Genomic DNA, 13,173 nt, shown 5'->3' on the forward strand with positions numbered 1-13,173 from the left:
TTGCATGGGGACTCCTGAGAAAGAATTTAAAACCAGACGAAAGCAAAAAGCTTCCCCCCCCCCATACACACTTGGTCATTATGCCTGGGCGGGCGTATGCGAGGGCGATGAAGCTTACAGATCTAGGGAAGTAGGCGCACAGTTCTCAGCCAGGCGGAGTATAAAGCGGGGACAGCAACACACGGTTACGATGGGAATCTTGCACTACCGCAGCAGAGAACCGCACACACAAAAGAAAACAAACCAATCCAACTGATGTCGAACACACGACATACCGGGGGTCCGCAGGTGCATGTACACTCCGCTGAAGCTCCATGTACACCTGAACGTACACGAGCTTTCCTCTTTTTTCCCTTGGCAAGAGGCATGAAACTCCCTCCCTTGTGTGATGAAAAAAAGAGACCTCCCTAGAAGTTTCTCTATCTGCATTCGTTCCTACGCTCCCACATTACACCACTACGGTCGATACTGAAAACAAGAAATCAGCGAACCGACTCCCCAGAGAAGGGTTTGCCCGGCTCGGAGTGACAGACAACAGAACAAACGCCCATGCTTTGTCGGGTATTCAAACGTCGAATGTATCTGCACACTTGGATGTCGGCGTTCAGTACGTGCACGCGATTAAGTCGTGCAAATTGAAAAGACGGTAACGCATCCGATCAATACTTGACAAGGTGTGTCGGTAGAGCCCCAGTCAACAATCGTGACGGGCAGCCAGACAAAAGGAAAGAAATCAACGGCTGTTGGTATGAAGTTTCCTCGGTCTTTTATCAGTACTGTGCAAAGAAACAAGGAGACGAACAGGAAAGGAGACAGCTGACTGGTTCGTCAGAAACATCAAAGCTTTATATCTTTGTGAGGAAAGAAAGAGGGAGCAGATACGGAACCGCGTCACACAACGGAGCAAGAACTTCGTGAGTCCCGAGCATCTGCTCGGTCTGTCAACGAGGCTTTCTTCCAGTGAGTTGTTTTACGCTTCTTTCGCCTAGATCTTCAGCTAACTTCAAAAAGCCGCAAGATCCGCAGACGAGAAAGATACGAAGGAGAAAAGAAAGAGGAGCTCAAAGCAGCAGGAAAAGAGAAGAACTTCTTCGCCTTACACTCAATCACGTAGTAGCTACGTATCTTTTTGGAGTAGCAGCGGCTGCGGCCATCATCCCTTGGGACCAGGTCACTTGCTCAAAGAAGGAAAGTGTTTGTATTGTCCGGTTTTTCCGTCTCCTCTGAACTGTGACGACGCTCCCGACGAAAAAGGACACAGCACTTCGCTTTTGCGTCCAAAAAAGAGGCAGGCTGCAGACCATAACTATAGAACCAAGAGAAAGAAACAGAAGCAACGAGAACGGGTACGGGTGGAAGAGGGGGGGTTAGCTACTCAAGCGCAGTCTCCCTCCCAACTACGACTGCTACTCGCCTAGCTATCGGTGAGTGTGTACGACGTTATTGGACATGATCAACTGCTGTACTCTGAGCTGCTCTGCTCTTTCTCCGAGTAGAAGTAGCGGGAGAAACCAGCAGAGGCGTCGACTATTGTTAGTCGAGCTGCAGTTTTCTGAGCGTTTCCTTAGGCAAACAATGTTTTCGGTAGGAGTCTTTGTGACTGCCGCACGGTTGCCGGGAGAGACGGGATCCCCTGGGGATCCCCTGTCCGGTGTGTCGAAGCAACAAAGCAGAACGCTGCTGTAGCTAGTGTGCGTTGGACATGGATGAAGGCTTACGTCTTTCTATGAAGGGGCACCTACTCTGCCTGTCCTAACAGCAACACGACCTCTACTCCTTCTACCCTGTCGTGACGGCTGAAGCCAGTGTAGAGGTGACCTCACTACATTTATAGCTCGTACATCTTCGTCAAACTACTGAGCCATGAATACACTAGAATATCTTCGGTATCTTCGTTAACAATCATTCGTCCCTGCGATAGATGGCCTCTGGTTGTTTTCCCCATAGTGCCCAGGCTCGGTCTTGGAGCCGGGATGCGGGCCAGGAAAGGGAACTGAAGTGGTAGTACACAACACGGGGAGCAGGTGCGCTGGTCAGTCACCACCATCTGAAAGTGACCTTTCCGTAACTCCTACAAAAACTGTCAAAGAGGTCTCTGCTTCAGCTCTTCGAAGTCTCGCTAAGGCTGGCTATCAGATTTCTTCGTCGTCTGCTGCTTCTCTTCTTATCTGCTCCGTTCCTTGCCGTTTTGGACTGCTAAGACCAAAGCGTGCTAGTTGGTAGCGTTCTCTCCATAGACGTAGAGAAACAACAACATTAGGGATCAGGAACAGAACGTGGTGAGTGATGTTATGGGGTCACTTTGTTGCTTCCTTCCGGAGTCCGAACCCTCCGTGCTCTCTGAAAGACTGTCAACGCTCTTCGCTGCCGAAGTCGCATTTCTGTCTCCGAGCAAATAATCCAGTGACAGGAGACGAAGGAGAGAATTTTCTTGAAGAAGTTTCTACATTATCCTTCCGGAATCCTAAACTGACGGAAACAGGGAGGTAGTGACAATGCGACTTTTCGTGAACTGGCTGGAAGAATGAAGGGCGTAGTAGCGTACTTCTTCACAGGATGTGAACTGCTTGCTCGTCATCCCCGGGTGTACGTACACTGGAGTACGCACACACCCCCTAATGAAGACGAAACGACTCCTTCCTTTCAAAGAAGATATCCTGACGACGCCAAGTCATCGTTATTGTAAGATTCAACCATATTTCCTAATATCGCTCCGAAGGTTTCTTTCTGTCGCCCCTGTTCACACTCTCTCCCCTCTGCCAAGAGAGTTGTGATTTGTATCTCAGAAACACATGCAGTAGTGGAATCCTTTGCCAAAGCCTGCTTATCATCGTTCCTCTTTTCTGGGCTTTTCGGTACTCTTTTGTTCGTTCTTCTCCGCGTCTTTTCCTTGTTCTCCCGGAGGAGAGATGTGTCTGTTTTGTTCATCCGCCGTCAATCTCCTGTTGAGATGACGACTAGAAGCAGCTCATCACAGCGCACACGAAGAAAAGGGAATCTCACCTGTTAAGACATATAAAAGCTGGGTGTAGAAGACTCTCGGTTCACAGTTTTCTTCTACTTGTATCCTCGCACGCAGGGGACATGTGAAGGACCGGGCATCATAGGCAGATGCCTTGGAGCTGCTTCACGTTTCTTCTAATCTCCCGTATAAAAGTCTCATTTTCGGGGGTACGATTCACTCTTCAACTAAGTTTCAACCGAAGGGCAATTTAGAGCCATCCGCAGCGCCCACACAGCAGTCATCATTCTCAGAGGACGAGAGGGCTCTTCTTGACGAAGAGACATCAACACTTCAGGCTGTTTGGAACTTGCTCTCCCTCATCATCTCCCCTCTCTTCAGCTTAGTCACCTGGGAGAAATGACGGTTTTCTAGTGACCGGAGGCCGATTCTCTCAGCAAGGTCTCAGTCTCACCCATGCGTCCCTTCCTGTTTAGCTTGTTTCTTTCAAAGCCTGCTATCTCTCGTGTCCTGTGAGCCTTTCTACCCCGCGCCCTGCCGACGCAGTTCGCTCTCTAGTTGTCGGAGGAACCGTCTCTTTGTCGTAGTCTTCCACCTCCTCGTACACATATCCTTCTTCTGCTTCTTCTGAGCTTTCTCTCACCCAATGGCATGCCCTGCCCCCTCAGTTTCCTCACCTCTCTCTCGAGAGCTATCAGGGTCACCTCCTTCCTCATCTTCCACGTCTTTCTCTTTCTCTAGGAAAGACACACATACACCACAGAGTTTCTCTCACTCCGCATCTTCTCCATCGGCGGAAGTCGACAGAACCCCCGCGATGAAGGTTCAGCTGAATCTCCAAGCGCCCATTTCAGATGTCTCAGTTGAATTTCTAGGGCTCAAAAAAATAAGGGAGAAAACTCTTGAGAAAGAAGTCGCATCTCTTAGAGGTGAGAAAAGACGGTTCTCCGTTTTCGTGGTCTTTTCTTTCTCTCGTTCGCCTATGCATGCCACTGTGAGGCTTCTATGAATTCAATAACAAAGACACGTACACCGACACACGGAGGTGTCTTCTCTCCTCACTTCTCTTCTCGTTGTCCTTCTATTCTGAATGATGAGAGGGTAGAGAAATATATTTCTGTACAGGTAACTCTCTTTTCTGTGCGCCCTTTCTCTCTCTAGGTCTTCGTCCTTCTCCAGACGTGATTCTTCTACTTTTTCATCCTAACTCCCCTCCCGAAAGACCTGTTTTGCTGAAAGGAAAAACAGCTTGAGATGTCACTTGGCTGTTTGAATACCCATATGAGTTCATGAGGTTTACGGAGTGATGTAGCTTATTCTCTGGTGGATCGGCGTGTGGGGCTCAGCAGAAGAGTCTCCAAGAGGGAATGTGTGTGCGTTTCTAGGGGGTCCTTGTGTCTTCAGAAGTGCTAGAAACCAGGGGAAAGAGAAGAATCACGAGAGAATCCGAGAATGCAAGTGGCTCTCTATGCACTTCCTCCTCGTCACATCTTTAGTCCCTGTGTTTCAGATAAAGAAAACTTTCTCCTGTCTTCTTCACTCCTTGCTTCTCCCTCCCTACGACTTCCTACTTCTCTCAAACTGTTTCGAGTTTCTGTCTTTCATTACCTCGTAGTCTTTTCCTCCTTCCCTTATGTCTCGCTTGTTTCGTCCCACGTGTAAAATACAAACCACAACCCAGTTATCTCAGTCGACATACATGTATATCTGGGATCCCGCCACGTCATTCTTTCTCTGGGGTGTTCACTTCCGTCCTTCTTTGTCTTCCGTCTATTTTTCCATCTCGCCGACGTTTACCACCATCTCATCATGACCTGCTTTGGTTCAAACTTTTCCTCCTTCTTTCTGTCTCTCTAGCAAGTAGGACTGTGGAAGAACTTCTCGTAGGAGTGAGTGACACCCATCGACGTTTCGACGAGTTGCAAGTGTTCCAGAGCTCTGTAAGTAAGATCAATTGTGGCCAAAATCCCGGAGAAGTCAAAGTCGTTTTCACCTTGAAGGAGAAGCCCTCATCTTATGTCTTAGGAACGTACGTCAATTCACGTGGAGATGTGGAGATTGAAGCGAACGCTCACGTGCCCGCATTATTAGGATCTTCTCAGACTTTCTCCCTGACAGGGGGGATTACGCCAGTCAGCTCTACCACGCAGCTGCGACTATCAGCTGATCTTTTCTTTCCAAGACTTCCTCGTTTTCTTTCCGGGTCTTGTTTTGCATCAAAAAAGATGATGAAGGGCTTTTGTTCTTCTAGTGATGGTGAAACGTCGATGGCATCTAGTGTCGGAGATAAGGCAGCACGTTCAACCGACTTCTCGTTAAGGGGGGGAAAGGAAGAGAAAGAAGAGACGAAGAAGATCGGTGGTGGCTCATGTTGCGGAGGACACAGGGGAGATGATGTGAAGAGAGATACGATGAGATTTCCGCCGTTTTCTCCATTGTTTGCACAGGGAATTCTTCGAGCTTTCTGTACGCAGACATCGTGGACAAGTGTTTCTTCGTATATCTTACAGCAGACGGGACTGAAAGCTCAGCTCATGAGCCAGGATAGAAAGCATGCAATCGGGTGGGAAGCATCAATGAGAGATATTCTACCCTGCTGTGACGATACGCGTATGGCTTCATCGTCGATCCTCCATATGCCATTGAGATCTCTCAAAAATTCTCTAAGATATGATTTCTATCTCAATCGGCTAGATGAAAGACGAGTCAAGAAGCCTCAACAAGAGAACGAACAACAAGGATGCCCACCTTCAACAGCGTCTCTTCGAGGTTGTCATGAGGAAAACCTCTCTTCTTCAACAGAGGGAGAGTTTAGAGCAAGAGGAGGAGGCGGAGACTGTGACGAAGAAGAGATTGTGAATAGCTTATTTCCGCGACAGGGGTATGTGGTCAATGGCGGAGCTGAGGTAGCTATACCAGGGGGAGATACACGCTTTGTTAAAGCTGAGCTGCAGTGCTTCGCATGTACACCTCTCTCTTCTTTTTTCGCCTCTTCTCCTTTGAAGTCTTTCTCTGCACGGAAGAACTTTGATTCAAATCGAAGGAAAGGGGACAAGGAAGCGTGCTCCGTAGATATCCAGAGTCAAGCAAAAGACGGGGAATCCATCGCTACACGGCCTGACTTTTCTTGTACCTCTTCTTCCGAAGCATCCCGCTGGGTCCTCAGTGGAAGAGTGGGATGTGGCCTTCTCTTCCCTACAGAAAGTGAACAAGGAGGGAGGGGTTGGATCGGCGGGGCAGCAAGTGAAGAAGATGAAGGATGCAGTCTAGCAGGAGCAGGGGGTGTAGGAGCCAATGTGTGTGATAGGTTTCGACTGACTGGGCCCATGGGAACCAGTACAGCACTACGAGGATTCCGAAGTTACACCACCGGTCCCTCAGATATCTGTAGGTCTCCGACTTTGTTCTTTCTGTCTTCTCGTCTTCTCTATCTTCCTTTCTCTTTAGCTTCACGCATCTGCTTGTTAGAAACATCTGCTCGATCTGGGTGGGTGGTCCTATATATTGGTTTTCTTCTGATGCTTCGTTTTCTTCCTTCTCTTTATGAATATACCTCCCAACACATCCCACTGTGTATCCCGCAGTGCAGTCGTGCCATATAAACAGCTGTGTGAAGGAAGCTCCCTAAACTGATAGTTCGGTATTCCTGTCGTCTTACGCTCTGAGACACAGCTGACACTGTAGCACTCTTCTGATTGCGAGGAGTCTTTCACACAGACAATGGTTGTCTGTCTGAACTAGACTCCATTTTGCTTTGTCTGTTTATGTCTGTATAGGCTATGTCCAAGATCTGAGCACGAGACGTTGGCGGACTTCCATGGATTACCTAGGGGGAGATGCTTATCTGTCGTCAGAGATCTGTCTGTCGTATGACTTGCGTTTTCCTAAAGACTGGAATGCATCTGTCTCATCTTCTCATTCTCCTTCACCTCTTTCTTCTTCTTCCTCATCCCGTCCTCGTAGTAGCCATGATGGCTCAGCAACAGCAGAGACAGGGGCACGAGGACGAGGGGGAGAGTCCACCCAAGGTGACGAGAAGAAGGCTTCCTCTTCTCCTTTCCATCCACGTATCTTTCTCTTCGGAAATATCGCAGCGCTTGGTGACTTATTCTATCCTCTATTCTCCAGAAATCTCTCAAACCGAATACGTCGGCATTCTTATCTTCAGGGCCAGTGCCCATTGAGTTATGACCTTCCTTTGTTCTTTCATGATTTCGCATCGCACTTTGTAGACTTCTTACGAAACTGGAGGGGATCGGTGGGGTGGGGTATCGCCCTACCTGTTTATCCAGGTGTATGGATGGAAGGCATTCTTTCTCTTCCTGTCAAAAAGCATCGAAGAGATGAGACCCAAACCTTTCAACTGGGACTAAGAATCTCGTCAGGTGGACGAATCATGGGTGACTGACTGATCTATCTTTTTCTCTATAGGAAAGCGACCTGAAGAATCGCAACGAAGTCACGTCATACACAGGAAATGCAAGACAGTAACACCAGTTGCGCGTATCCGTGTGTATATCAACATAGATGAATGACTAGGTTCTGTGGAGGGGGCTTTCTGCTCTGCAAAAGAGAGACCCAGAGCGAGAAGCAAGCCGATCGTTTTGAAGTGTCGACTGTGTGTGGGGAAACGAGCTGAAAAGAGAAGAGGGCGAAGAAGGACAGCGGGAGGAAAGGAGCATGAGAAAGATGGAAGGGACGAAGAAAAGGTGATCGGGGACGTACCTTCAACTGAATAACCTTCGGAAGCTTTGCCTTTACGTCTTCTCTCTTCTTCTTTCCCACCCTCGTACTAGTTTTGGTACGTTGGCAGGTACCCTCTGGCTCTCTTTTTTTTTTTCATACGGAAGACCGAAGACCGCATGTCCTTCGACTGCCAGTTCACCTCCGCCTTCGGAAAGTCCGGCCATCATACGCCTACAAGACAAAGGACGAAGTTGTTGTGAGAGAAAGAAGTGTCCTTTCTTTTCTTGTGGATCTGTTCGGAGCGCTTTTCCAGAGGTGGGCTGTAGCAGGGATGGTATGGCCCTAGATGCAAGAGGTGTCTGTCTTTCTCCAAGGGGAAGGAGCGACCAGAAGAACAGATGCCTTGTCATTGTTCAGTTAGCAGCCATTTGTTCATCCAAACTCTACAGAAAGAAACGATTCTCCTCGGCAGTACCATTTTGGGAGTTTTTTGGAGGCCCTTGTGTACCGCTCCAGGGTGTAAATACACAACCCCGGGTGACTTCGCTCAACTAACATCCATCGTGAGGCAATTCTGTTCTGAGACAATGTTAATCTCGGCTGTTCCTTCCTTTCACTCGTTAGCTCTCTTGTCCAAACAGCCACAAACACAACCTGGAGGCATTTTACCAAGTTTCGTGAATACCGCCTTTTTCTTCCTTCTTTCAAATTAGTCTCCTTCACTCTCACGGCCTTGGCTAATACTGCACGTAAATACATGCGTTATAAGCATACGATGCACGGATAGGTTACACGGATATATACAGAAGTGTACGCGCAGCTGCAAGCAGGTAATCTTCTGATTCCTGTTTTATTCTGAAAAGTCTTTCGGGTTTCTTCGACTTCTTACCGCACGGCGCGAAGAGAGGCCCAGGAAAGCCGACGAAAGTAACCAAAAGAAGTCCGAGTGTCTCGTCTCTCTCTCTGGTCGCTGACAATAGAATTGCTGTCTATGCAGGATCCGTAGTGCTTACTGCCTGCTGACGTAGGTAGTATCTACTCATCTTACAGGTACGCAGATCTTACGTGATTGTTCGAGTCACCGTACAGATGACCTCCATTCTCTCTCTCAATAATATACAGAGGGTCGTCCTTCGAGAAAACAGGAGCAGAGCTTAGGAGCGTTACGGCCAAAGGGAAGAACTGCAAGCGTGCATGCATGCCTCGTCTCAGTGCTGCTTTAGAAGTGTCACCCAAGCTGAGTCAGGCGTGTCGACATCTGAGAAATCGCGTCCTGACCCACCAGCACCACCACACCGTTGATGTTCCTCAGTTGGAGAAAAAGAATCCAACGGCGACTAAGTAAATTCGAGTCTCCCAGTGACAAGAGGTTCTTTGAACATGACACCCACTCGCCAAAAGTCTACGCACACACGACAATCCGGTAATGCTTCTCTCCTACAGAGAAGTGAGAAGCTGCATACCTCCACCGTCAGTTCCACGCAGAAAGCTGTACAGACGCGTTTCGTTGTGATAAGCTGCTGCAAAGAGCGGCTGTGCGATGGTAGATTGCCAATACAGACATCTAGTCACACGCAAACACACATCTAAGAAAAAATACATCGGTAGGTCTACCACCGCAGATCTGTTGAAATTGCATGCACCAGCAGCTATACTGCTGCCCGCCCTCGCACAAGCCTGAGAAGAGCTTCCTTCTCTCCCCTTGTGGACGTAACCTTCATATCGACCAACTGAAAACAAAGACCTCCGAGCTGGAGGTGCTCCGATCAAAGAACTGAAGTACCACGAAACTCCGGCACCAAACCTTTTTGTTTCCGGAGCAAAAGAGGAACAGTTTATCTCTCAAACCTCGAGAACGCCTTCCATGCTATGCGCTGCAGCACCAACACGGACCTGTGGGACCACGGCGCAACGTGGGTCCTCAACTCAAACATCGATGCGGTCCGTGTTCGGTATCTGTCCAACGTATATATATATATATATATATGCTATACTTAGGTATGTCTGTTTGCCTGGATGCACACGCGACAGCAAGTGAATGTTTTTTTTTGCGTCTGCTACTTGCCACAAAATGAATTTGAGCTTGAGCGAATTACGCCGACAGTCTCCCACCATGGAAGAAAACATATGAAGAATGACAACAGAAAGATGGATGGTCTCCTAGCCTTCCACTCATTCTCGCCTATCGTCATCGTCGCCAGGTTGATCCTCCTTCACCAGCCCACTCTTCCTCGAGGGAGAGAATATTTCTCACGTAATACTACCGCGCTTACGCCCCTCGCCCCCTAGGCCTTTCCTTCACCGGCTCACTCACAGCCATCTTCACGGGCGAGGGTCTTAATCTTTTTTAAGAAGAGAGCAAACAGAATCTGAAAGACGAGAAGAAACGAATTGATGCAGTAGTCCACATGATAACATGCTTCTGAAAGTGTCTGCTTTCCCTTCGGTCTGGTTAAAACTAACACTAGGAGATAAACGGACCGACTCTCCGAAAGAACGGCGGAGAGCCACAGCTCCACATAAGAAAAAAGTTGGCAACTTCAGCCCGCCCTGTCACCCGTCCCAGTTCGTATTTTTTCTGAGGGAGGAAGACTTCGCCCTCTTCCTTCACTCCCAAGAAACATAACAGGCATCTCCAAGGGAAGTGAGCTAAGCTTCCTTTTATTTGAATCTGTCCCAGTCCGTGTGAGAATGCACGGGTGAGAAAGATGGAGAAGGCACTTCGTTGACTATGCGCTAACCCCACAAAGAAAATTGCATGCACGCGGCCGTCGGAGAGGATGTACCAGAGGAGAGAACATATCACTACGCTCTGATCTGAGTACGAAAGATTTCGCCTCCCTCCTCACTGAAAGAAAATGAGAGGACGCAACATGCAACGACGTTCACAGAAGTGCTTGAGCAACAGCCTCAAGGAAAGTAACAAAACAACGATGCCTCTCCCCATCTACTTTTAACAGTGACTTAGTGTCCAGGGAAGATTAAAAAAAAAATGAATCTCTTGCTTTCTCTTGAAGGCGCCACGGCCCAACTATTGCTGCCGCCATTGCAGTCGCATGCGGTGGTCTATGTAGAGAAAAGAAGGGAGCTGTCCGCTGTAAAGAAACGAGGTATATTATACGGAAAAGAGATTTAGGATGCATGCGAGGCTCTCTAATCTTCGTCACTGGAATCATCACTGTCTGATGTATCTGACTCATGCATACCAACACCAAGGCTGTTTCTATGGATCGCATGGGGAGGGATTCCTCCTCCCCCGTTCATTGAATTTACACCTTTTGCCGATTTTGATGAGACAGCCGCCGCCGGAACTTTCGGCATACGTACAGCAGCGTAACCACCCGCCACCCTGTCAGAGTCGTCATCCGTTGAAGAATCCGATGTATCATCTGAGTCATCGCCTGAAAAGGTCTTGATTTCTCCTGCCCTGCCTCTCTGATGCTGTTCCTGCATGACTACTGAGTTAACGCCTTTTCCTTTCATACCCAAGTTTACACCCCCCCCGCCGTCCCCTACGCCTCTCATTGATTCAACACCTCCTAGTGTAGCTGCCTGAGATACGACCCCCGGAGAATCGCCTGTTGCGACTACCTTCTGTTTCTTATTTCCTCCTGTCGATCCAGATGCTGCCGTACTGTTGTTGAGTCCTTTCTCGCCTTTGGCTGTCATCTTCACATTCCCTGGGCCCACTCCTCCTGGCCCACTTACGCCTTCGGGTCCGCTCCCACCAGCAGCTGCAGGAGCAATAGCCCCAGCTGACGCCGCCGCCGCCGATGAAGAAACGTCGCGTGGCTTTCTTGTTCTTTTCTTTGGAGTCACAGCGGTTATACTAGCCGCAGGAGCCGCAGCAGTAGTGGGCATAGAAGGACTAGGCAGTTCTCCTCCTCGGCCTTCAGCATTTGTAGGCGTATTATGGCTACCCAAAGGTAGATCTGACTGCATCTGGGATGGGTATGTTTGAGACATAGAAGAGAAAGACGGAGCTGGAGATGCAGCGGTCGTCGCTGTCGAAGAAACCTTCTTGGATCCAGACGTGCCTGGGGCCATCTTGACTTTCTCTCCTCCTGTAGATGCTGAAGGCGAGACGGCCGAGTTCAGCTGAGCATCCACACCCGCTGGTACTCCTTTTCCTTCTGATGCTTTCTTGGCCTCCCTGCCATCAAGGGCAAAGGGGGGTCGAGTACGTGTCTCTGATAGGCACCACCCATACTTGAATCGACGTACAGCGCTCATCGTCTTGGCTGTAAGAGCTACGGAGTCAAAAAGAGACAAGAGGACAAGCAACCAGGGGTACTGAATAACCTTTGCTGTAAGGGGAACGGTCCTGTCTGTCAAAGAAAGAAAGACAGAGCATTTTCTCTGGATATGACGCCCTGTCTGTCAATTTGCCCCTTAGCCCAGCAGAAGCTTTCTTCGTGAAGGGGAAGTGGAAGCAGGTAAGAAGCCAGCTTGTCCGGTGAGATAGACTTCTGTGAAGGTCTGTGAATGAGAACGCCTCTAATATACCGATGGAAAGGTTATTTTTTCACGCGCCTCGGATAGGCATTCTGTTGCCAGACAATAAAGCCAAGAAGAACCCAGTGCAGAGATACAACTACACAAGCGTCATACAGAACACCGGAAACATCCATACAAGCAGGCGTGTACGCGTACACGCACATACATATACACGTACATATATACATATATGTAAGCGTGTTCGTATACACGCAGATAATCATACACGCATCCGTGCATACATAGGCAGCTGCAATGGAGAAGGCCTCCGCAGCAGAACAACGACTATCCTCCCTCTGCAGTACAAACGTATCGGCCATCCAGAGACTATGGCGATTTCGCTGGTCTATAGCTGTATGTAGATATAAACACACCATCACTATAGTTCGGACAGCACCAGCTGATTTACCTGGCTTTCTTTGTCCATGTTGAAGTTCCTTAACAAAACCCTCATTTGTCAGGCGTTCATAGATAACAAGAGGTACACCTACAAAAACAAAGGAAATCCGAAGAATACGAAAATCTACAGAGGATTCTGCTGTCTACGGCGTTTCTTTCGTTCGTCTGAATGACAGCCGGACAACGAGGAGGAGTCTGATAGATCGGGAAGACTACCAAACCACAACAACCTTAGAGCAAGGCTACTGGAAAAATGAGACATCACACAGGGATACCAGGGATATAAGAAAGACGTACGCTGGGATGATTCCTTACTCGTGAGGAGGACGGTTACGAAGCTATGAGACACTACGCTGAAGAAGCTGACAATGTTAATCACGGCTGGCATCGCATGCACCGCCACCGACAAGACGTATCAAAGCATTCAACGTACCGAGCGGCGAAGTCATACGGAGAAGACTAGATAATACAAGATACCAAAATATAGAGGCGCATACGAGATGCCGGCTAGAAGAACGAGGAGAGAGTTCTTCTGTGGTTGCCGTAGCCCTGCATCTTCTGACAGGCACAGAATGAGACTTTGCTGAGTGTACGTACATCACATAAACGGCTTCGGCTTTATTCGTCCC

General features: G+C 48.7%; 2 protein-coding genes across 2 annotated transcripts in view; one reads left to right on the plus strand and one right to left on the minus strand.

Moving 5' to 3' along the window:
• Window positions 1-2,409: 2,409 nt before the first annotated feature.
• On the plus strand, window positions 2,410-8,265 carry CSUI_002476 (outer omp85 family protein). Its single transcript, XM_068062676.1, has 3 exons — window positions 2,410-3,891; window positions 4,820-6,349; window positions 6,739-8,265. The coding sequence occupies exons 1-3, from the start codon at window positions 3,609-3,611 to the stop codon at window positions 7,368-7,370; spliced, it is 2,445 nt and encodes an 814-aa protein (XP_067925349.1). The 5' UTR covers window positions 2,410-3,608; the 3' UTR covers window positions 7,371-8,265.
• Window positions 8,266-9,009: 744 nt separating this feature from the next.
• CSUI_002477 (nuclear factor nf4) overlaps window positions 9,010-13,173 on the minus strand; it is a 7,348-nt gene continuing 3,184 nt past the window's right edge. The window contains exons 4-5 of the mRNA XM_068062677.1: window positions 12,555-12,632; window positions 9,010-11,898 (exon numbers count right to left, since the gene is read on the minus strand). Coding sequence (XP_067925350.1) covers window positions 10,802-11,898; window positions 12,555-12,632 — 1,175 coding nt within the window. The 3' untranslated portion in view covers window positions 9,010-10,801. The remainder of the gene's footprint in view (window positions 11,899-12,554; window positions 12,633-13,173) is intronic.

This window comes from Cystoisospora suis, assembly GCF_002600585.1.
Source record: "Cystoisospora suis strain Wien I chromosome Unknown contig_1042, whole genome shotgun sequence".
Classification (NCBI taxonomy): domain Eukaryota; phylum Apicomplexa; class Conoidasida; order Eucoccidiorida; family Sarcocystidae; genus Cystoisospora; species Cystoisospora suis.

Bases quoted from the DNA above. Each gene is read 5' to 3' on its own strand.
- CSUI_002476 (XM_068062676.1), top strand. From the start codon at position 3,609: ATGGCATGCCCTGCCCCCTCAGTTTCCTCACCTCTCTCTCGAGAGCTA. The intron at 3,892-4,819 runs GTGAGAAAAGAC...CTGTCTCTCTAG, and splicing joins AGAAGTCGCATCTCTTAGAG to CAAGTAGGACTGTGGAAGAA. The intron at 6,350-6,738 runs GTAGGTCTCCGA...ATGTCTGTATAG, and splicing joins CACCGGTCCCTCAGATATCT to GCTATGTCCAAGATCTGAGC.